General features: G+C 40.5%; 1 protein-coding gene across 3 annotated transcripts; it reads left to right on the top strand.

Moving 5' to 3' along the window:
• The first annotated feature begins 213 nt into the window (after positions 1 to 213).
• LOC111960620 (RNA-binding protein FUS) lies at positions 214 to 19,291 on the top strand. 3 transcript variants are annotated; one of them, XM_070438480.1, is made up of 16 exons: positions 214 to 351; positions 1,103 to 1,133; positions 2,477 to 2,513; positions 2,616 to 2,682; positions 2,774 to 2,861; positions 3,017 to 3,126; positions 3,446 to 3,593; positions 7,079 to 7,113; positions 7,697 to 7,729; positions 7,908 to 8,053; positions 10,131 to 10,260; positions 10,345 to 10,464; positions 18,139 to 18,250; positions 18,408 to 18,487; positions 18,629 to 18,770; positions 18,978 to 19,291. In XM_070438480.1, exons 1-16 carry the CDS (start codon positions 342 to 344, stop codon positions 19,015 to 19,017), a joined length of 1,329 nt encoding a protein of 442 aa, XP_070294581.1. In that variant the 5' UTR covers positions 214 to 341; the 3' UTR covers positions 19,018 to 19,291. The 3 variants fall into 3 exon arrangements, with proteins under 3 accessions (XP_070294581.1, XP_023838464.1, XP_023838465.1); XM_023982696.2 differs by having other exon boundaries at positions 10,345 to 10,470; XM_023982697.2 differs by lacking the exons at positions 3,446 to 3,593; positions 7,079 to 7,113 and having other exon boundaries at positions 239 to 351; positions 10,345 to 10,470.
• The last annotated feature ends 3,299 nt before the right edge of the window (positions 19,292 to 22,590 follow it).

Here is a 22,590-nt window from a genome sequence, read left to right as displayed (position 1 = left end):
TGAAATCAAAAGGAAATAAGAAAACGGAGCAACATGAAACATACCATTATCTAACAATAGGGGTATTTATTTTTTATTAAATTACTGTTAATGTGCCGTGTCACTAGAGGTTTGACACATGTACTCAATATGAACATAGCTATATTCAACTCACATGTTTTGAAGGTTACTTGGTTTCAAATTATAATGCGTAAGACATTTTTTTTTATTACACAGAAGTTGGTTCAACCCAGCAGCAGGTCAGAGTTCATAATTGCCGCAGTGTGTGCGGCTGTGCGCTGATGTTACTGGGATTTTAATTTGTTGAAAAGTGATTCATCGAATTTTTTTTTGAAAATAGAATGGCCTCTGGTAAGTTTAGTGTGAACTATGTGTACGTGATTTGTTCAATATGTTTTTGTGTCACGTTTGTTGTAAAATGTTAAATGAAACCGCTGAGACGGATGGTCTCAGTTAGCGAGCTAACGTTAGTTTAGCAAGCTTTCAGGCGCGACCATCAGAATAAACACTAGCCATAGTTTGTTGGCGAGTTTATTACCTCTCTTATCATTATTATTATAACGTATGCCGCTTTCTGTAAACGTACTTTGTTATTTTGACTCACTCATATTTCTTATTGTTTCGTTTCTCTTGTAGTTGAGAATTGACCGCCATTTTTGTCGCGCAGCGTGGTCCTGTTAGTACCGTGCTAACTAGCAAGCTAACGTTGTTAGCTAGTCAACGAGAAACATGTATATTATTGGCTACGGTAGTTAGCTAGCTAGACAACGTTAGCTAACTATCCAAGGCCTGCTATTTTCACCGTGTATTTATATACATTTCATATTGACTTGCACTGCATTCTTTATGATAACGTAATGTTCCCATCTAACGTTGTCACAGCTTACCATGCTAGCTAAGTTTACTTGATATCAATATAAACTAAAGTAATCCAGCAAGATAAGTTAACTACAGGTTTACGTCCGGGTTGATACGAAAATCTTTGCTAACATTCGTATTATGTGACTTGTTCAATGGCTAACTAACATAGCTCATTGGCTAGCTAGCTAACGTTAGTTGTAACAATTTCGTACCCAATCACCCATATCCTTCTCGTTCACAGATTCGGGCTACGGTCAGCCTGGCGCTCCAAGGTAACGTGACATTACAATGAATACGTTAGTTACTCAATGTTGCTTTCAAGTTGCCATGAAACGTATCTCTTTAGCTACCACTCTTTAGCGATTATACAACTTCTAAACTATCCAATTAGCCACACAATGCTTGATTCACTTTAAATGTCTAATGTATTGTTATGGTTTTGACGGGTTAACTAATTGATTGTAGGCATATCCACAGTTATCCTGGCTTCAGCGCACATCGGAAGTCTATTGGTTGGACTCCGGGAATTGTGAATCGTATTGGTGGGTTGTGACAGAAGGGGGGGGGGGGGGCTACCAAAATATAGCTTGCTGAACAAAAAAACGGTTTCCTGTCAACAAAGGCATATGTATAATATCTAGGAACTCTACTTACCAGATGAACCCCACCATATTCCTGCTGTCTAGATAGTGGTAGGAAGTCTTGGGTGAAGTGTGTGGTCTAATGGCAGCCCGCTGTCTAAATCTACAGGAATATGGTGCTGTTCGGACAGTAGTTGGATTGACTTTTATTTGATAGCGAGGAACACATTTCACTTTACATCTGGTAAATGGAGTTCCTAGAGATTATACATATGCCATGGTTGACTGGGTATTTTTTGGAGGTGAAGCCGGCTATATTGTGGTAGGGTTATTTTCCATGGCCAGCCACCAGAATGATGCACAACTCCGGGAGTCCGACAAATAGACTCACAATGTGTCCCAAAGTTAAGTTATGGCCGAGTTTGTTGCGATTACGTTTAATCAATTTAACCATAAGTTGACATCTCTGACGTTGTGCTTTAGAAATAAACTTCCAAATCAGTTGTTGGGGCTGTTTACGTTACATTAAAGACATGTTGCGGTACTTTGGTGACTAAAAGCATTTTTTTTTTTACCTCCCACTTTGGGATGGATGCGTCAATGTGTAGTTCATACATGCATGATCTATGAGCAGAATAATTGTCTTACCTCAATTAGCCACGAATTCCCTAGTTTGAAAAACTGTTTTCTTGAAGTTGTGCTGCGCCATTTTCCTACATTTCCCCCCCCAAGTGGGCCAGCCCCTTAGCAATTCTAGTTCTAGCCAATCAGCATCAGCCCTTGTCATTTGAGTGGCAGCTAGCAAGAGGCCTGCCCAGCGTTATCCAATGAGGTTGCCGGGCGGGCCCAACGGCTCAGTGGAGACAGCAGAAGGGGGGGAGCAATGTCGTGGTGCACATATGTGACGTAGTACGTACATTTTCGGTCATCACTTTTGACTCGTGAGTGCTACTTTCAGAACTACTGGCTAAAAAGTATACAAAAGTACCGGAGAATGTCTTTAAGATATCTAACTTTCCCTCTCCCTCCCACAGCTATGGAACGTATCCTCCTGCTCAGCAGAGCGGGCAGGTATGTGTGGCTCCTCAATTTCTCACTGAGTATTGTTTGAAACTATTTTCTATGTTATTTCATCACAATTTAGTTCATTTGACAGTTCAATGCTTATTGCAGGCCTACGGTCAAGGAAATGGGAGTGGCTCGTATGGTGGACAGAGTCACGCTGGCTATGGACAGTCTGGTAGGTAAAACTTATATAGAGTCGTGGGAAATTATTTGAGTTCTAGAAGTTGCTGTTTTTAATACATAACATTTGTTTTTTGTTTTTCCAGCCGAGAGTTATGGCCAAACAACACAGGCGGCAAGTTATGGCCAGCCTTATGATGGCTTTGGGCAACAAGGCTCGGATTCCGCTGCTGGGTAAGGCCACTGGCACTACATTAAACTAGTATTGCTTGCAGTTACATACTTTGCCTTTCTAGTGGTCTAATATCCTTGCAAATGTTACCTTTTTGATAATTATTAAACTCGTTGTTGGTGTCTCAAGAGAATAATTGTTCTGAGAACTTCTCAAGGTATGGTGGCGCTGACAAGTCATCATACAGTCAGCCAAGTTCCTACGGTGGCGCCGCTGACGGCGGCTCTTATGGACAAGCTCAAGGCGGCTACAGAGGTCGAAGTGAAGGTTAGTTATTGTATCCGTTTATATATTACATGGCACTGATTTTTATTGATCAATTGTCCAGATGGCCTGCAAATCTCTGCATACCTTTTTTCCTGTTTATTTGAGATGGAGGATCAGTGATTCATAGCCATCTTTGGCCAAGACTGGACTGTTTAACTATGGCTGAATGCCTCTAATAATAATAATAAATAACTTTTCATTGCATAAGGATCTCGTACATATAAAACAAAGTGCCATATAAAACCGGAAATTAAAGAAAGAAATTAAAGAAAGACAACACCACAACTCAAAGGGCTTGTGTGCCTGTGTTTTGCCCCAGGTGAAGGCGGTCAGGGCAGGAGGTATGGTGGAGATGATGGGGGCTCAGACAGGGGCTCTTCTGACGGGTATAGAGGCCGAGGGCGTGGTGGGTACGAGCGTGGGGGATACGACAGGGGTGGAAGAGGCGGCCCTCCATCCGGTATGGGGTAAGTTCCAGAGCGTGACCACCCGCAAGGTACTTCTGCAACACCCATGCCAGGTAGATGTTCCTTCCAACGCAATGCATGATACCACCTCACCATTCTGATCCATCACCCCATACCTCATCCACATGGACTAATACCTCCTCACCCCCCACCCCACCCTGCTATTTTCACCTGGGATGTGCTTAGGGCTGGGCGATATGGCCTAAAAATCATATTAATTTTTTTCCCCAACTGGTCTAGTCACAATATTACTTCTTGATTTTTGAGAAGTTATCTAAATATGCTTTGTTGTGCAATTAAAGGGCAATGCACTGCATTTCAAACAGTCAGGAATAATCTAATGATTCCAGGGCTTGTAAAATTATACCTAGGCTTAATATAAGCCTTCCACAACCATTTTTATTTATTTTTCACCTTCATTTAACCAGGTAGGCCAGTTGAGAACAAGATCTCATTTACAACTGCGACCTGGCCAAGATAAAGCAAAGCAGTGCGACAAAAACAACAGAGTTACACATGGGATAAACAAACGTACAGTCAATAACACAGTAGGAAAATGTGTGTGCAAATGTACTAAGGTTAGGGAGGTAAGGCCATAGTGGCGAAATAATTACAATTTAGAATTAACACTGGAGTGATAGATGTGCAAGTAAAGATACTGAGGTGCAAAAGAGAAGAAGAAAAAAATAACAATATCGGGATGGGGTAGTTGGGTGTGCTATTTACAGATGGGCTGTGTACAGGTACAGTGATCGGTAAGCTGCTCTGACAGCTGATGCTTAAAGTTAGTGAGGGAGATGTAAGTCTCTAGCTTCAGTGATTTTTGGCAATTCGTTCCAGTCATTGGCAGCAGAGAACTTGATGGAAAGGCGGCCAAAGGAGGTCTTGGCTTAGGGGATGACCAGTGAAATATACCTGCTGGAGCGTGTGCTACGGGTGGGTGTTGCTATGGTGACCAGTGAGCTGAGATAAGGCAGGGCTTTACCTAGCAAAGACTTACAGATGACCTGGGGCCAGTGGGTTTGGCAACGAATATGTAGCGAGGACCAGCCAACGAGAGCATACAGGTCAAGGATCGGTAGGATAGTCAGTTTTACGAGGTTATGTTTGGCAGCATGAGTGAAGGAGCTTTACCTAGCAATGACTTATAGATGACCTGGACCCACTATAACCATAAGACCCACTAATTATTTTATCAAAATAGTTTAACCTGCTTTTTGCGCAATAAACACAGATCTGGCTTTAAAGGCTGTCTGAAAAATGTAACTTCTGTTACAAATTTAACAATAACCATGCACATCTACTAATAATGACTAACTTCTTGTAACAGGCATTATAGAAAATAAGCACAGGGTTCAATCTCAAGCACAAGTGCTAGTGAGTAGCCAACGGATCTTTATATTTCCAGTTTAGCCAACTTTGATCTATTTTCTTGCTAACAAGGCACAACAGTTGCACTGTTATGAATCGACCCGCCTGTCCATCTCCAACTGTTGGAACAACAGCCTGCCTGTAAACTTTGTTTAGATATTGAAGTCAAGTGGCCTACCTGAATAAGATGCTTATTTCTCAATTAGAACAAGTTGCCAATTCCTTTATACATTTATTTTTATGCTCATTGCACATTTATGAAACAGACCAGACAGCAACACATGTCTGTGGCTAAAATTATGCTAGCGGTACCGCAGTGCCATGCATGACAAACTGAGCATTTCTTTTCCACAACATGTTCATTCATACTCTCGTTTTAATAGGGTCTGTTCTACATTTTGGGAGTTGAGACATATAGAAAGATAACTTGTCTATTACAGTAAAATTAATGTAAGCTTTTCGGTGTCCATATGACCGGAGACGAGACAAAGAAAGACACAGAACGCTCAAAAACTAACACAAAATGTAAACCTTGAATCTTGCTATACAGGCATTTGGAACATCGCGTTAAAACTAAAGTCGATATCGCCCAGCCCTACATGTGCTATGTTTCACCTTGAGGGTTCACTCATACAATTTGAATTCTATTTATATGGTTTCAATGACCTGTGAGGCAATAATTTGTATTCCATCTCAATCATAAATATGCATGCAATATTCTAGCTGATTATGGCCTTGCTAGCAAATGGCAATAAATGAGAAGCTCAAAAGGCTTGTGGGACAGATGACATGGTGGGGTGTCTGCTACTGACACCTGTGGTGCAAAGAGTTAAGTGGACACTGTTCACCTGACCCCCTTTATGAATTACATAGGGTTTTTGAGGATTAAGTCACTTCACCATCCAAGGATCCTGTAGACCCCAGCTTTTTTACATCTTCGTTAACAAGGCTGTTGAACATAGTCAGGACATTCGCTTGCCAGAAATCGGTTCACCTTGCGATCTCTACAGGGGTCAGTTCTGAAAACGTTTTGTATTTGACAAGCAAGTATAGATCTTGGCCAAGTAGCTTTCAGTGTAGAGGACCTTTTAGCCTAACCCAGTATTTTGTCAAGATTACTTTTATCTATGGCTATCATTTGAAATTGAGACATTATTTGTAACTTGTAGCTTTTAACAACCACTTTAGTAGTGGCATTGAATAACGCGTACAGTAGTTCTGCCGCAGTACTGTCACATTCTAAAAATTGCTGACAATCTAGATTTCATTTTACATGGTGCCTGACAAGTAATAGACAGAGGCAGGTTGGATTGCTTCAGCACATGTATATCAAATGTGGCGTCAATCTATCTGCTACGATGCCTGCTGGCTGTTATTATGAGTGCGATTTCCTAATGAAAACCATTCATTGGCTGTTTTTGTGCACAGTTAAGACTATAGTCTAGCTGGTCTCTAGGAGTGAGGATTGTTTTTGCCCCCCCCTTGTTGCTTTGAGAACCTCCCCATGAACGGTTTAAACAATGCCCCAGAGTGATCTGTTCTTGAAGTGACCTGATTTTCACAAGTTAAACCCAAGAAACATTGTAAGCTGCTGTACATCAACAGGTTTCATTTAAGTGTTGTATATTTGACATGGAGACATTTGTATTGTGTTAACTTTGGATCTACATTTTATACTACAGGTTTCAGTGAATGAAATAAAACTTGGACCTCAGCTAATGGAGCTCATATAAGCACTCAATGGAAGAACACTCGACTTGTCGAGTGCCGCAACTATTCAAACCATTTCGACCTATTAGTAACTTTTATCAAAAAATGTTAGCCAACTGAATGCTGTAACTAACTAATCTGGTCTTGTAGCAATCTAAATTTACACATTAGCCATCAGAGGCTCTTCACTCATCAGAACCTACTTGTACATAGTGGGAGTTCTGCTTAGTTTTGTCCATTTGATCTTAAAACGTCCAAGAATAACACTTTCCCATGTGAGTGGGAAGACATTTCCACGATAGTCGCACACCATGGCAGGAGTGCATACTGATGGGGATGTAGGGGAGCTTTGAGCTCTGTTGGGACAAAGGAAACCCATCATATCTACAATTTTTCCTCTGCAGAGGTGGTGACCGTGGTGGCTACAAAAATTACGGTGGTAAGTGACGAGCATCAGAACTGTCTCGGTTGGGGAGGAAAAAGGTTGATTAGCAAAGATAAAAACGGGAGTGAGAAAGAAAGCAAAACAAACTGAATGACACCATTTTCTTGTCCAAACCTCAAGGGCCTCCACCTATTGTTCTTAGGGATGGGGTTTTCTCATAAATGCTCTTTAGGTCTTTTAGCACATGACACCTGAAGTTTATACCACATGACACCTGAAGTTTATACATAATGGTATTGTTGCATGAGGACAATGTTGAATGTAAATGACAGAAGATGAGATGTGTGCTGTGGCGAAGAAGGAAACTGGCTAGAAACTGGATTTTTATTTATTTTTTTATTTCTTCTAAACTCAAACATTTCTGCCCATGTTGGAAGGTGTTGAGATATATATGATGCAACCGTCTCAACACTGCAGCAGAAAGCTGTAAACTGCCTTATTCGAAATGTTTTAAAGTAGCCTCATGCATACACTGTATTGGTAGAGAGTTGACATTCTTGTTTGTATGGATGTTGTGTTGTGTACGAAGTGCATATTCTCATGGATTTCCCCACCTTTCCCATTTGTTGTGTTTCAGGTCCTCGAGACTACGGCTCAAGGGATGAACCAAGTGAGTTGCACATGCTTGTTTGCTTCTTGTTGCCCTGAAATTCTATCTAGGGTTTGACTCATCCTGCAATCATGCCAGACTAACACTGACCTCCAGTCTCTCACAAGCAAATGCCACAGATCAACAGGCTGGTTCAAGTGATGCATCTGCTGAGTAGTACCTCGATGTTTGTCCCCAGCTGGAGGTAGCGGTGGTAGCCAAGGTAGCGGCAGCGGTGGGGAACAGGACAACTCTGACAACAACACCATCTTTGTCCAGGGACTGGGAGAAGATGTCACAAGTGATGAAGTGGGGAACTACTTCAAACAGATTGGGATCATTAAGGTATGGGTGTAGGGATTGTTTCTGGATGGGGACTGCTTCTCCCTATTCACTTGCATGGGTACTAGTGGAGGGGGGGTAAATGTTTAGTTAAATATCGCAATATTATTTTGGACCGTATCAGACCTGCCAACCTGCAGACATTTTGAGTACCGTGCACACAATTTGAGGTCAAAATACGCTGGTACAAAAAACGCCCATAAAATGGGCTGCTATTGGCACATTGTGGTTTTTGACCCAGCCGTCTGAAGTTGGCTCCTTAGTTAAGGTGTCATTACGACAAAGGTAGTTAGACAGATTTTAGTCAACTAAGGTAGTAGACGTGAGCGCATTGACGAGAAGGAAACGTGCAGTAGTTCAGTGCACGTCGCTGCGTCAATGGAAACGGACATGGCAGAGAGCTGTTCTGCTAATACCGTCCTTTACATGAAGTTGTTACTAGATTAGTAGGCCTATGTTAATTAATCAGGTATTACATCTACATTTATCTAGAAATATTAGTAATTGAGAACGCTTTCATTTAAGGCAGAACACAAGACTTCATTCAGTGTTGGCTACATGGTTTAAGACCAGATTTCAGGAAATGGCAGTTACGGGTTTTTCAAAAATGCCCCAAGTTTCCTGAGGGGGAGCTAGTGAGCTACTGAATAGCAGCCAATTACCAAGTACCCATAAGTCTATAGCTTACAATTCCTACTGAGGCTGCCAACATCATTATTAGGCACATGAAAAAAGGTGCTTTTGCCTATCATTTGAGCAGTGTGGGTGTCGTATGTGCGCTACATCGCTGACCTGGAATTCATAAAAATTAGAGGTTGGCAGGTCTGCAGTGTTATGTTGATATTTTGACTCGTATCGATTCGTTAAACCAAAAGTTTGTAGAATTTTTTTAAATGTTGTTGCTAGGTAGCCGTAGCTTAGCGATAGTCGGCTGTACCTGCGCCAAAACTATATTTTTCATCCTGTAGCTTGTTCTCCATCGTAAGTGAGCCAGCATGTTTTCTGCACTGTAAAACAAAATTTGTTTTATTCAAGAGCACATAAATAACATGTTCCATTCATACACAGCATACCTTTGTGGTCTTTACAAAGGAGCATAATTACATTCACATGTAAAGGGTACATTTTTGCTGTATAGAGCACATATTTCAAAAGTCTGAATAAGAATAGAATTTGGATAAAGCTCAGAATACAGAATGAGACCAGTACGGTATGTCAGGAACTCTGACCAGACACCTTCATACCTATGCTGTCAATGTTGCAAGATTGATGTAATTCTCTGTCAGCAAGTTCCCCGCATAGACCTAACCACATCTTTTGAGGTTGCATGTTCATTTTTCCAGCATTTTGGTACACATTTCCTTGCTGCTGCTAAAAGATAATTTATCAATTTAAGTGGAGAGGATTGGAGTGTATTCACAGGAACAATACCTAGGAGATGACATGGGTCTGGTTGAATAATACCTGTGATGTCCTGTATAACATGGGGAATTTCAAACCAAAAATACTGGATTTTTGGACATTGCCAAAATATATGTGATAAAGTACCCATTTGTCCACATTGCCTCCAACACGTAGCGGGCATTCCTTTTTTCCTTTTTTAAAGTTTATCAGGGCTCATAAACATGTAGTACTTTGAATTGGAACTCCCTTGTTCGCTTACATGTGGCTTTATATAGTCTTTTCAATATTTCCCCCAACTCATCTGATATCTGCACCTGTATTTCCACCTGCCATAGATTACCTAAAGATAATATTAACATTTTAACGATATTGTGATCCAAATTTGAAACGGCTCCAATGTTTTCCCCTTGATAAAGTAATTAAATCATCTCGTCAATAGGAGTAATCGGCTCAGTCGTTTTGTTGTTGTAACCATCCTTTTTTAACAATACATTTCCTTACTCGCAATAAAATCAGTGTCATCGCAACACATATAGAATTGTGAGAATTGCAATACATAATGTATTGGCGCCTAAGTATCGTGATAATTTATTGTGATGTCCCTGGCAATTCCCAGTCATAATGGCTACCCAGATTTGTGTGTCACCGTGTTAATCTTTGTGTCCTGTTTTGATAGTTGAACAAGAAGACTGGCTTGCCCATGATCAACCTGTACTCTGACAAGGCTACTGGAAGACTGAAGGGAGAGGCCACTGTCTCATTTGATGATCCACCTTCTGCCAAAGCTGCCATTGAATGGTTTGACGGTAAGGGTGTACTCTCTCTTCCCGTGCACGCATGCTGTCTACAGTTCTTCTGTTCCATTCTAATCTATGTCCATTTTCTTCTAGGCAAAGAATTCCAAGGGAAACCCCTCAAAGTGTCTTTTGCCACCCGAAGAGCTGAGTTCACGCAGAGGGGTGGCGGTGCAGGAGGAGGAGGAGGGGGGAGAGGAGGAGGAGGAGGAGGAGGTGGAGGTATGTTTCATTCACTTTTGGTTGACAAGCATTCTAATGTTGCTGCAACTGCCTGTGGGTGAGTTCGCCAACAAACACAAGATTATCTTTGTGCTAAAAATGCCCTTTAAATCCATTGAATCTGGTTTACGATATGAGTGCATCAGTCCGTAGGGACCCCAAATGTAACATGAATCGGGCAGTAAAACTCCAAGGGGTGATAGGTCTATTCCTGATTTTTGCGCATCTTCAGCATTTAAATGCTTGTAGAAATAGATTGCGCAATATTAGGCTTTATTAGTTGAGTGACAACCAGGGCCGTGCTCAGACCTTAGTTCAGGTTCCCCATCAGCAATAGTTTTTTGTTTGTTGCTTTAAACGATAAGTGTCATCATAGTCATTTTTAGATATACACAGTAAAGTTGATCAATTCTATACAAGGACAGCAATCACTTTTGCGACCCGCGCAACATGGTTGACTCGGCCTGGAGGAGAAGAGAACCTCCCTGAAAAAAGCTGATTTTTAAATGTAAATATTGATACATAACTAACTCAAACACTTATTTGCAAAAATGACAAGATAATTAGTTGGTGACGGTGAGTGAAGATCATAAGTGGGGGGTCAAAAGGCATACATTACCACCACCCCATTATGAGGTGTGGTAGATGCCCAGTCTCCCGAAAGAAAAAGAATGTGCACCCTTTGGAATTACCTGAATTTCTGCATAAATTTGATCTGATCTTCATCTTATTCACAACAATAGACAAACGGTGTGCTTAAACTAACAAGTGCAATATGTGCCATGTAAAAAAAGCTAACGTTTAAGTTCCTTGTTCAGAACATGAGAACATATTTCTTTATTTCACCTTTATTTAACCAGGTAGGCTAGTTGAGAACAAGTTCCCATTTGCAACTGCGACCTGGCCAAGATAAAGCATAGCAATTCGACACATACAACAACACAGAGTTACACATGGAATAAACAAAACATACAGTCAATAATACAGTAGAAAAATAAGTCTATATACAATGTGAGCAAATGAGGTGAGATACGGGAGGTAAAGGCAAAAAAGGCCATGGTGGCGAGGTAAATACAATATAGCAAGTAAAACACTGGAATGGTAGATTTGCGGTAGAAGAATGTGCAAAGTAGAAATAGAAATAATGGGGTGCAAAGGAGCAAAATAAATACAGTAGGGGAAGAGGTAGTTGTTTGGGCTAAATTATAGATGGGCTATGTACAGGTTCAGTAATCTGTGAGCTGCTCTGACAGCTGGTGCTTAACTTCTTATGGCTGCAGGGGCAGTATTGAGTAGCTTGGATGAAAGGTGCACAGGGGTGCCCAGAGTAAAAGGCCTGCTCCTCAGTCATAGTTGCTAATATTTGCATATTATTATTAGTATTGGATAGAAAACACTCAAGTTTCTAATAACAGAACTCATATGGCAGGTGGCAACCTGAAGTTCCACTTCCTGTTTGGATTTTTTCCTGAGGTGGCAAATTTTCAACCAAGCTCTCATTGAAATTACAGCGAGATATCGATGAGTTTTCACTTCCTAAGGCTTCCACTAGATGTCAATAGAACTTTGATGACTAATGTGAAGGGGGGCTGAAGGAGACAGGAATTAGTCACCACTGCCACGAGCTGACCATGCTTTGACCACGCGCGTTCACGTGATAGGCAGCTCCGTTCCATCGCTCAACTGAAGTCAATCTAATTCTCCGGTTGGAACGTTGTTCAAGATGTATGTTAACAACATTCTAAAGATTGATTCAGTACATCGTTTGACATGTTTCTACTGACTTATGGAACTTTTGGACATTTCGTCACGTGATAGTGGACGCGCTTTGTGACTTTGGAATTGTTTACCAAACGCGCTAACCAAAGTAGCTAATTGGACATAAATAACAGACATTATCGAACAAATCAAGCATTTATTGTGGACCTGGGATTCCTAGGACTGCATTCTGATGAAGTTCATCAAAGGTAAGGAAACATTTTATCATGTATTTTCTGGTTTCTGTTGACTCCAACATGGCGGCTAATTTGGCTATTGTTCTGAGCGCCGTCTCAGATTATTGCATGGTTTGCTTTTTCCTTAAAGTTTCTTTGAAATCTGACACAGCGGTTGCATTAAGGAGAGGTATATCTATAATTCCATGTGTATAACTTGTATTATCATCTACATTTATGATGAGTATTTCTGTTGAAACGATGTGGCTATGCAAAATCACTTGATGTTTTTGGAACTAGTGAATGTAACGCGCCAATGTAAACTCCGATTTAAAAAATATATAAATATGAACTTTATCAAACAAAACATGCATGTTTTGTGTAACATGAAGTCCTATGAGTGGCATCTGAAGATCATCAAAGGTTAGTGATTCATTTTATCTCTATTTCTGCTTTTTGTGACTGCTATATTTCGCTGGAAAAATGGCTGTGCTTATTGTGGTTTGGTGGTGACCTAACATAATTGTTTGTAGTGCTTTCGCTGAAAAGCATATTTGAAATTGGACACTTTGGTGAGATTAACAACAAGATTACCTTTTAAAATGATATAAGACATGTATGTTTGAGGAATTTTAATTATGAGATTTCTGTTAGAATTTGGCGCCCTGCACTTTCACTGGCTGTTGTCATATCGATCCCGTTAGCGGGATGCAGCCATAAGAAGTTAAAGCTAGTGAGGGAGATAAGGTTTTCCAGTTTCAGAGGTTTTTGTAGTTCGTTCCAGTCATTGGCAGCAGAGAACTGGAAGGAAAGACGACCAAAGGAGGAATTGGCTTTGGGGGTGACCAGTGAGATAAACCTGCTGGAGCTTGTGCTACGAGTGGGTGCTACTATGGTGACCAGTGAGCTGAGATAAGGCGGGGCTTTACCTAGCAGAGACTTGTAGATAACCTGTAGCCAGTGGGTTTGGCGACGAGTATGAAGCGAGGGCCAACCAACGAGAGCGTACAGGTTGCAATGGTGGGTAGTGTATGGGGCTTTGGTGACAAAACGGATGGCACTGTGATAGACTGCATCCAGTTTGTTGAGTAGAGTGTTGGAGGCTATTTTATAGATGACATCACTGAAGYCGAGGATCGGTAGGATGGTCAGTTTTACGAGGGTATGTTTGGCAGCATGAGTGAAGGATGCTTTGTTGCGATATAGGAAGCCGATTCTAGATTTAATTTTGGATTGGAGATGCTTAATGTGAGTCTGGGAGGAGAGTTTACAGTCTAACCAGACACCTAGGTATTTGTAGTTGTCCACGTATTCTAAGTCAGAGCCGTCCAGAGTAGTGATGCTGGACGGGCGAGCAGGTGCGGGCAGTGATCGGTTGAATAGCATGCCTTTTAGTTTTACTTGCATTAACTTTTCTGCGCTACGGATACCGAATACGGCTTCACTTTCCTAAACAACCGCTGAATTGCAGGGCGCCAAATTCAAAAATATTACTAAAAATATTTATAATCATGCAATCACAAGTGAAATATACCAAAACACAGCTTAGCTTGTTGTTAATCCACCTATCGTGTCAGATTTTGAAAATATATTTTACAGCGAAAGAAATCCAAGCTTTTGTGAGTGTAGCTTTCAATGCTATAACAGCTTAGCCTTATATTAGCTTGGTCACGAAAGTAAGAAAAGCAATAAAATGAATCGCTTACCTTTGATAATCTTCGGGTGTTTCCACTCACGAGACTCCCAGTTACACAACAAATGTTCTTTTTGTTCGAAAAACGCCATTTGGGTTGCGCATTATTTTGAGAAAACAAAAGTCGTGTTCCGTTCGTCAAATCCCCAAAAGTATCCGAAATGGTCATAGAAACATTTCAAATGTTTTTTATAATCAAACCTCAGGTTGTCTGTAACAAACATAATCGATAATATTTCAACCGGAGCATAACCTATTCATTAACTTCTACTTGGTACTCATCCCGGATCCGGGAGCACCCTCATCAGTAAAAAAGCTGACTAGCATAGCCTAGCATAGTGCCACAAGTAAATACTAGCATCTAAATATCATGAAATCACAAGTCCAAGACACCAGATGAAAGATACACATCTTGTGAATCCAGCCATCATTTCTGATTTTTAAAATGTTTTACAGGGAAGACACTGTGTATTTCTATTAGCTAACCACGATAGCAAAAGACTCAACTTTTTTTTCCCACCATTTTTTTACTGCATAGGTAGCTATCACACATTCGACCAAATAAAGATATAAATAGGCACTAACCAAGAAACAACTTCATCAGATGACAGTCTGAAAACATATTTATTGTATAGCATATGTTTTGTTCTAAAAATTAGCATATTTCAGGTATAAATCATAGTTTTACATTGCAGCCACCATCACAAAATCTCACCAAAGCAGCTAGAATAACTACAGAGACCAACGTGAATTACCTAAATACTCATCATAAAACATTTATGAAAAATACACAGCGTACAGCAAATGAAAGACAAACATCTTGTGAATCCAGCCAATATTTCAGATTTTTTAAGTGTTTTACAGCGAAAACACAATATAGCATTATATTAGCTTACTACAATAGCCAACCACACAGCAGCATTGATTCATGCACGTTAGCGATAGCGAATAAACCAGCAAAAGATATAATTTTTTTCACTAACCTTCTCAAAACTTCATCAGATGACAGTCCTATAACATCATATTACACAATACATATATGGTTTGTTCGAAACTGTGCATATTTAGCGGCACAAATCGTGGTTATACAATGAGAATAGTAGCCAAACTGCAAACAAAATGTCGGGAGAAATCTTGGGAGAGGCACCTAATCTAATCAGTAACTAATCATAAACTTGACWAAAAAATACAGGTTGGACAGCAAATGAAAGATACATTAGTTCTTAATGCAACCGCTGTGTTAGATTTTTAAAATTAACGTTACTACGACATACAGCGTGCGTTAAAGCGAGACCGCACCGAAATTAATGCCGGAATATTAGTTTAACTTTTTCGACAGAAATTACGAATTAACATCATAAATAGTAATTACTATTTGATGAGCTTCCATCAGAATCTTGTACAAGTTGTCATTTGTCCAGAATAATCGTTGATCGGTTGTAGAAGGTCGTCTTCAACTGTGGAATTAGCATCAAACGTTAGCCATGTGGTGCAGACGTGTCCAACTCAGCATAACGCGGAACAAAGAAAATCACGAAAATCGCAATATACTGATATAAACTGATATAACTCGGTTTAAAATAACTACATTATGATGTTTTTAACACGTATATCGAATAAAATCAGAGCCGGATATATCTAGCGCCTATAACAACAGCTTTTCAGGACGCAATCCTGAGGTCTGTCTCATGACGAACGTAGAAAAGACTGCACCCCCGGTTCCAAGAGCTCTTATACGGCCTCAGATCTACCTAGACACCCCATTCCAATTCTCACTGCTTACTGACATCTAGGGGAAGGCGTATGCAGTGCATGTCGACCCATAGATTACATGCAAATTTATAAACTGACCCTGGAACAGAGCCCCCGATTTCAGATTTTTCAGTTCCTGACAGGAAGTTTGCTGCAAAATGAGTTCTGTTTTACTCACAGATATAATTCAAACGGTTTTAGAAACTAGAGAGTGTTTTCTATCCAATAGTAATAATAATATGCATATTGTACGAGCAAGAATTGAGTACGAGGCAGTTTAATTTGGGAACAAATTTTTACAACGTAGAAATGGCGCTCCCTATTGAGAAAAGGTTTTAAGAGATAATAGCTTATGGACGAATTATCTTAATGCAGAAGATTAGATGCACTTTTCCCCATGAAGAAAAATAGTGACTTGCTTCAGCTCTTCAACATAATTATTTGGGCAGTGGATAGGATAGCCTGAACATGTGAAAGATGGTTTGGTGTCTCTAGCTGAACTAGGTTTGGGCGATATACCCGGGTATTTTGAAATGCTCACTGACCAGTTAAAAGCTTTGATCACTTATCCCTCACTTGTTAAATCCAATTCAATCAGTGTTGATGGTGGGGGAGGGTGGGATTTAAGCCATGAGACATGGATTATTTGTGCCATTCAAGGGTGATGGTTAAGACAAAATATTAAGTGCCTTTGAACAGGTATGGTAGTAGGTGCCGGGCGCACCAGTTGGTGCTCAAGTTTCCCGTGTGTATCAAGAATGGTCCACCACCCAAAGGATATTCAGCCATCTTGACATAGCTGTTGGAGTCAACAAGGCCAGCATCCCTGTGGAATGCTTTTGCTACCTTGTAGAGTCCATGCCCTGACTGGGGGGGTGCACACAACCAATATTAGGAATGTGTTCTTAATGTTTGATATACCAGTCTATATCTGTATGTATGCATGTAAACTCATTAAAAAAAAAAAAAAAAAAAAAAAAAAAATCAAAGATGATTCGTAAAAATCCAAATAACTTCACAGATCTTCACTAAGCCCAAATAATAACTAGAAGTCAGCTTTTGCAAGCCACAATTACTTGTTTCTGTGAAATTACTCATAAAGGTTTTTGTCCGTCTTAATTGACTTTGATGGGACTTTTTTCAGCATTCACTGTAAATGCAATAATGCAACTTGGCACAAATCAGCTACTTTCACAATCTTCCTCTACTGCTCTCCTATTCAAGTCGAAACAAGAAAGTATACCGATCAAACAATACAGCTATTTTACTAAGCACATCAACATTTCCTCAAACATTTTTTATAAACTGAAATGGACCACTTTCCCAAAAAGTTACAGCGTATGAAGTCTTCATTTACCTCGCTGCTATTCAAATCTGAACAAAACATCTGCTACCAAAACAGTTTTAGTAACCGCKTTACATTTGAAATTGACAACTGTCGCATGRCTTTAGACTTAAACTTAGAGGGTATGATATATTGGTCTACTTTTCTACTATTCAAATCAATAATCAGAATAGAATGATCTACTACTAATCAAGTTACCGCTGTTAGCTGGTATTGAGTGACAAAAAGCAGCTAGCTAACATCAGCGAACAGCTCATGTCTCGTCATTGAGCAGGCCAAACCGAGCCGTTGCCATAGATACGCATAGGCAGAGGAGCGCATGGGGTAGCACAGGAAAAATGATGAGGGTGATTGAATTTAGAAGAGAGTAATGAGCAAGGGGCTGGAACCCTATTATAATTATTATTTTTTATCTTTGGAGACCTACAGATTTCAAACTTGGCGGGATGGTGTAAAATGATGCACAAATACATTTGGTTGCCCTATGAGCCACCTTGGACTTCAAAAGGTTAGCCCCGCCTCATCGTTCAACCTAGTCTTGGAATTTGGCACATGGGTTCCTCTACTCAAAGAACAAATTTGCCGCATGGACCAATGTCACCGTGATGGATCATCCACCAAACAGATAACTACGATGAAGATCTGTGTAGTTATTTAGATTTTTATGAATTATCTTTGACAGACAGGGTCCTGAAAAATGGACATTTCTTTTTTGCTGAGTTTAGTTAGTCTTTAGCACGCTACTCTTCTTACACTGTTTAAGCTACAAACGCTGTTCAAACTTTAAAACGTATAAACTGGTCAGGATTGAGTTGCTTGTATACAACTTGGATATCTTATTTACTTTTGAACAATGAACTGATGTTCTTGGAACCCCTTTGTTGAAGCTAGGCCTTCAGAGGTCCTTTGTCCCTTGCACTTAAGTGGTGTTTGTCGCTCTTTAGGTTTTGGCGGCCGTGGTCGTGGACGTGGGTTTGGAGGAGGAGGAGGAGGAGGTGGTGGTGGTGGTGGACCCAACTTTGACATCAAGGGAGGGGACTGGCCATGTCCTAACAGGTATTTATTGCAATATTTTATTTGAAGCATGACAGATGCAGTTAAAACAATTTGATGGGTCATCCATTGCACATTGTATGTGTCACTGAATTCTGTTCTCATATGGAATGGCTACATCTTTGAATGTGATTGACAATTGTTCCCCTCTCCTTTTCAGTTCTTGTGGCAACATGAACTTTGCGCGTAGATACGAATGCAACAAGTGTGGCACACCGAAACCAGGGGACAGCGGAGGAGGTATGTAAGGATGGCTATGAGCTTGTTGTAGAGAACTGGTGTCAGGTACACTGTAGGGGAACTTGAGTCATTTAACCACATACTATAAACTATTACTGCTCTGTAGGAGAACTTGCTCTAATGGCTGGTTTGTGTTTGCAGATCGTGGTGGTGGAGGCCGAGGGTATGGTGGTGACAGGGGCGGCGGCGGCTACAGAGGCCGTGGGGGATTCCGTGGAGGTGACCGCGGTGGTTATGGCGGAGGTGGATATGGTGGTGACAGGGGCTACAAGATGGGAGGAAGGTAAATTGATCACAGCTTAATTTCCCTCCCATGCAGTTAGATGTTTGACCAGGAGAGGGCATACCTGAGACGTGAAAGAACTGTAGAATATTGAATAAGTATTACTTTTTTTGTCCGATTTTTCTCTAATACTAAGATATTTCTATATTAAGCTAGCTTCATGGTACAGTATAATTTACTATGGATCTATTTCCCCTCTTCCCTCAGAGGTGACCATAGAGAAGACAGAAGAGACCGGCCATACTAAGGATTCACATGGACACCATTCCAGAATGCCCAGGGGTTGGGTTGGGTTAGGGGGAAGGGAGTGGGGGGGGGATTGATCTACACTTTAATTTGCATACCTTTCATTACCAATGCATCACATGTATTGCTTCTGATCTGTCTTGTCGAGAGGTCAGGGAAATATGTGCAACTACTGTGAAAGGACTTTTGTGCTGATAAGCAGGGTTGTAGGTGTAGAAGGGGGCAGGGTCAAATGTCATTTTTTTTGTTTTCATTTCCCTGATTCTACTAGGTCCAGGCATCGTGAGGTAGACTTCTAAGACTTCGTATCATTGTTTTGTCAAATTTAAATGAACAGTTTTATTTGGGTTTCTCTTTTTTCCAGATGATATTAAACTGTTCTGATCTTAGTGTCTTCATGTATGTTTTATTTCTAGTTAGTATTTATATAATTTCAGTGCTTCGGTAGTAATTGCTAAGTAGTCAAAACACAAGCAACATAATACTCCAGCACTAAGTAAGCTTGTGGTCAGCTTTCTAAATATCTTTAGGTCAATTAATTTGAGCAATATTGAGGTAGCCTATACAAAGTGCCAAGAGAAGGGACGTTTTGACATTCTAGCCTTTGAGCTGTGGGTGGTACTGTCCCTCCCCTATGTGAGCAAAATGACTAGGACAGGAGTGGCTCGTGTGCTGGTGTTGCCTTCACAACACTGAGATCACAAACATTGATATTGCCCTGGCTGTTGCACATTAGACAAGCAGTACTTGGAAATATCTTATTTGGATTTAAATATATGGTGATGTCTGTGGGGTTAGTCTAAGGATATTTCAAGTGTCATACCATGAGTTTGACTCTTTGGACCACAAAAAATTGTGGCATGTTGGCACATGAGTACCAGCGCAGTTATAATCCAAGTCAACGGTTTGCACGCTAGTGTCAACGGACTGGCGGGTCGAGACCTCTTGAGGCAGAGGTACGTTTTTGTATTTTAAGCTTTTTAGTTCTATGTTTATAACTTTATAACTAACCTATTTTTGTTACAATATATTTTAACACTGGCTGCATTTATACAGGCAGACCAATTCTGATCTTTTTCCCAGTAATTGTTCTTGACGAATCACTGATCTCTTTCAGAGTTGATCTGATTGGTCAAAAGGCCAATTAGTGAGGATAAAGTTAGTATGTGCTGTTGTATACAGATGAATGAATAAAGCAATTTGACTCACTTAAATTGAGACAGATATCATATGCGCACAGCAACTGTCAATTTAGAGTCTGGTTGTTTTTAAGATGGATAGGTAGGCTAACTGAGTAAAATCCATTAGAATCTAATGCATTTTGTGCTCAGGGATGGATGAGTTTTGTGGATTATTATTTTGCCTATATGACCTGGGCAAATTCTAGCATGTGTTTGACCTTCCAGCAAGATTCCACAGCCAAATTCTGGCAGGTATAAATACCCAAATGAAAATGAGCATCCTATTCTACTGTGGTTACACTGACTGCCCACAACACCTTCATTACATGTTATTATGTTCAGTATTATAGCCTATTTACCCAACTCAATTTGTTATACTGTTAGAGTATTTCCATACACACTGAACAAAAAATATAAATGCAACTATTTCAAAGATTTTACTGAGTTACACTTCATAAAGGAAATCAAATCAATTGAAGTCAATTAATTAGGCCCTAATCTATGGATATCACATGACTGGGAATACAGATATGTATCGGTTGGTCACAGATACCATGAAAAAATGACAAAGGTAGGGGTGTGGATCAGAAAACCAGTCAGTATCTGGTGTGACCACCTTTTACCTAATGCAGTGCAACACAACTCCGCATATAGTTGATTATAGTAGATTGTGAAGTGTTGTCCCACTCTTCAATGGCTGTGTGTAGTCTCAGACTCCTGCAGGTGAAGAAGCTGGATGTGGGGGTCCTGGGCTGGTATTGTTACACATGGTCTGCGGGTGTGAAGACGGTTGGACATACAGCCAAATTCTCTGAAATGATGTTGGAGGTGGCTTATGGTAGAGAAATTAACATTCAATCTCTGGCAGCAGCTCTGGTGGGCATTCCTGCAGTCAGCATGCCAATTTCATGCTCCCTAAACTTGAAATATCTGGTGCATTGCTGTGTGACAAAACTGCACTTTTAGTGTCCTTTTTTTTACCCCCAGCACAAGTTGCACCTGTGTAATGATCATGCTGTTTAATCAGCTTCTTGATATGCCACACCTGTCAGGTGGATAGATTATCTTGGCAAAGGAGAAATGCTCACTAACAGGAATGTAAAGAAATTTGTACACAACATTTGAGAAAAATAAGGTTTTTGTGAGTATGGAACATTTCTGGGGTCTTCTATTTCACCTGATGAAACATAGGACCAACACTTTACATGTGTTTTATAGTTTTGCTCAGTGTAATTTAATTGCGTAGTACTGAGGCAAAATAGGTGTATGAAACAATCTGTGGTAACTGGTTTCATAAACGGCTAAATTGCTGTGTTGTGCAATTAAACGGGGCAAAGTATTGATTCAGAAGACAACTGATATTGTATTAGACAGGCAAAAGCTAAAGGTGGATCCCAGCATAATAAAAAATGTGGTTTGATTCTGCCAAGATGTTAAGGACAATGGAACTTTTCTCTCCACATTCCCTGTGTGTAAGAAGTCGGACACACAGGATTGCCTACCGTTCGCCAGCCGAGAGTGTTTAGCACCTCTGAACAGAGTTGTCATCTGTTGATTTAAAAAATATATATTTATTCTCTAGCACATCTCTAATCATACCTCTTCCTGTTGTTAACATCAAGCCCAGCAGATAGAACCTGATAACTGAGGGTCTCTCTACTATCTCTCTGTTAGATGGGTGGTCCGGAGCCCAGCACCTCTCTCCTCAGTCACCCAGAAGGATGAGGGGGAAGTTACCATGCTACTACTTGACAGTGACTATAACATGAAATGCAAAAAAATTATAATAATATCCAGATGGCTTTTTAAAGACATGTAGAGAGGCCCTAAGGAAAAAGTTGAAGTTTACAAGGCTGTGTTAAATTAGTGTCTGATTTCATAATGTTTAAATACCAAGTAAGTGTGGGAGTCTCATGAAAAATGATGTAACGTTTATTGCAGGGCTTCCTGGAGAAATATGGCTACCTGCACCAGGACGATCACATACACAATGCCGCAGAGGTCAAAACAGCAGTACGGTACGGTACTACTGTCACTCAAATAACTCTGTCATTCTTTTGAATTGTCTCCATCTCCTTCACGCAATACTGTACTGTGTCCAACAAGGTACTGTTTGTCTACCTTACGTTTTTTCTCTCTGTCCCCTTCATGTGTCCCTTTACATTCTCCACTGGCTAAGACTTTGCCACTCTGTCTCTCTCACACTGTACTTCACAGCCTCACCCTCTGATCTCAATTCGACCACGGGGTCATGGAGTAGTCTTTTTCCTCAGAGAGCCTGTTGCCCAGTGGAGCAGAATATTTATGTTGGCCCGAAGACCCAAGTCGTAATCTAATTACTTACGTTGGAATATACACTTATCAAGATCGCTGTTGGCTGATAAGAGTCAGTT

This window comes from Salvelinus sp. IW2-2015, linkage group LG4p, assembly GCF_002910315.2.
Source record: "Salvelinus sp. IW2-2015 linkage group LG4p, ASM291031v2, whole genome shotgun sequence".
Taxonomy (NCBI): domain Eukaryota; kingdom Metazoa; phylum Chordata; class Actinopteri; order Salmoniformes; family Salmonidae; genus Salvelinus; species Salvelinus sp. IW2-2015.
Note: the sequence above shows the minus strand (reverse complement) of the source record. Positions and strands in the feature narration are given on the sequence as shown.

Coding starts and splice junctions, on each gene's coding strand:
- LOC111960620 (XM_023982696.2), top strand. Junction 7,730..7,907: donor CGGCTCAAGGGATGAACCAA/GTGAGTTGCACA, acceptor GTTTGTCCCCAG/CTGGAGGTAGCGGTGGTAGC. Junction 18,488..18,628: donor ACCAGGGGACAGCGGAGGAG/GTATGTAAGGAT, acceptor TTGTGTTTGCAG/ATCGTGGTGGTGGAGGCCGA.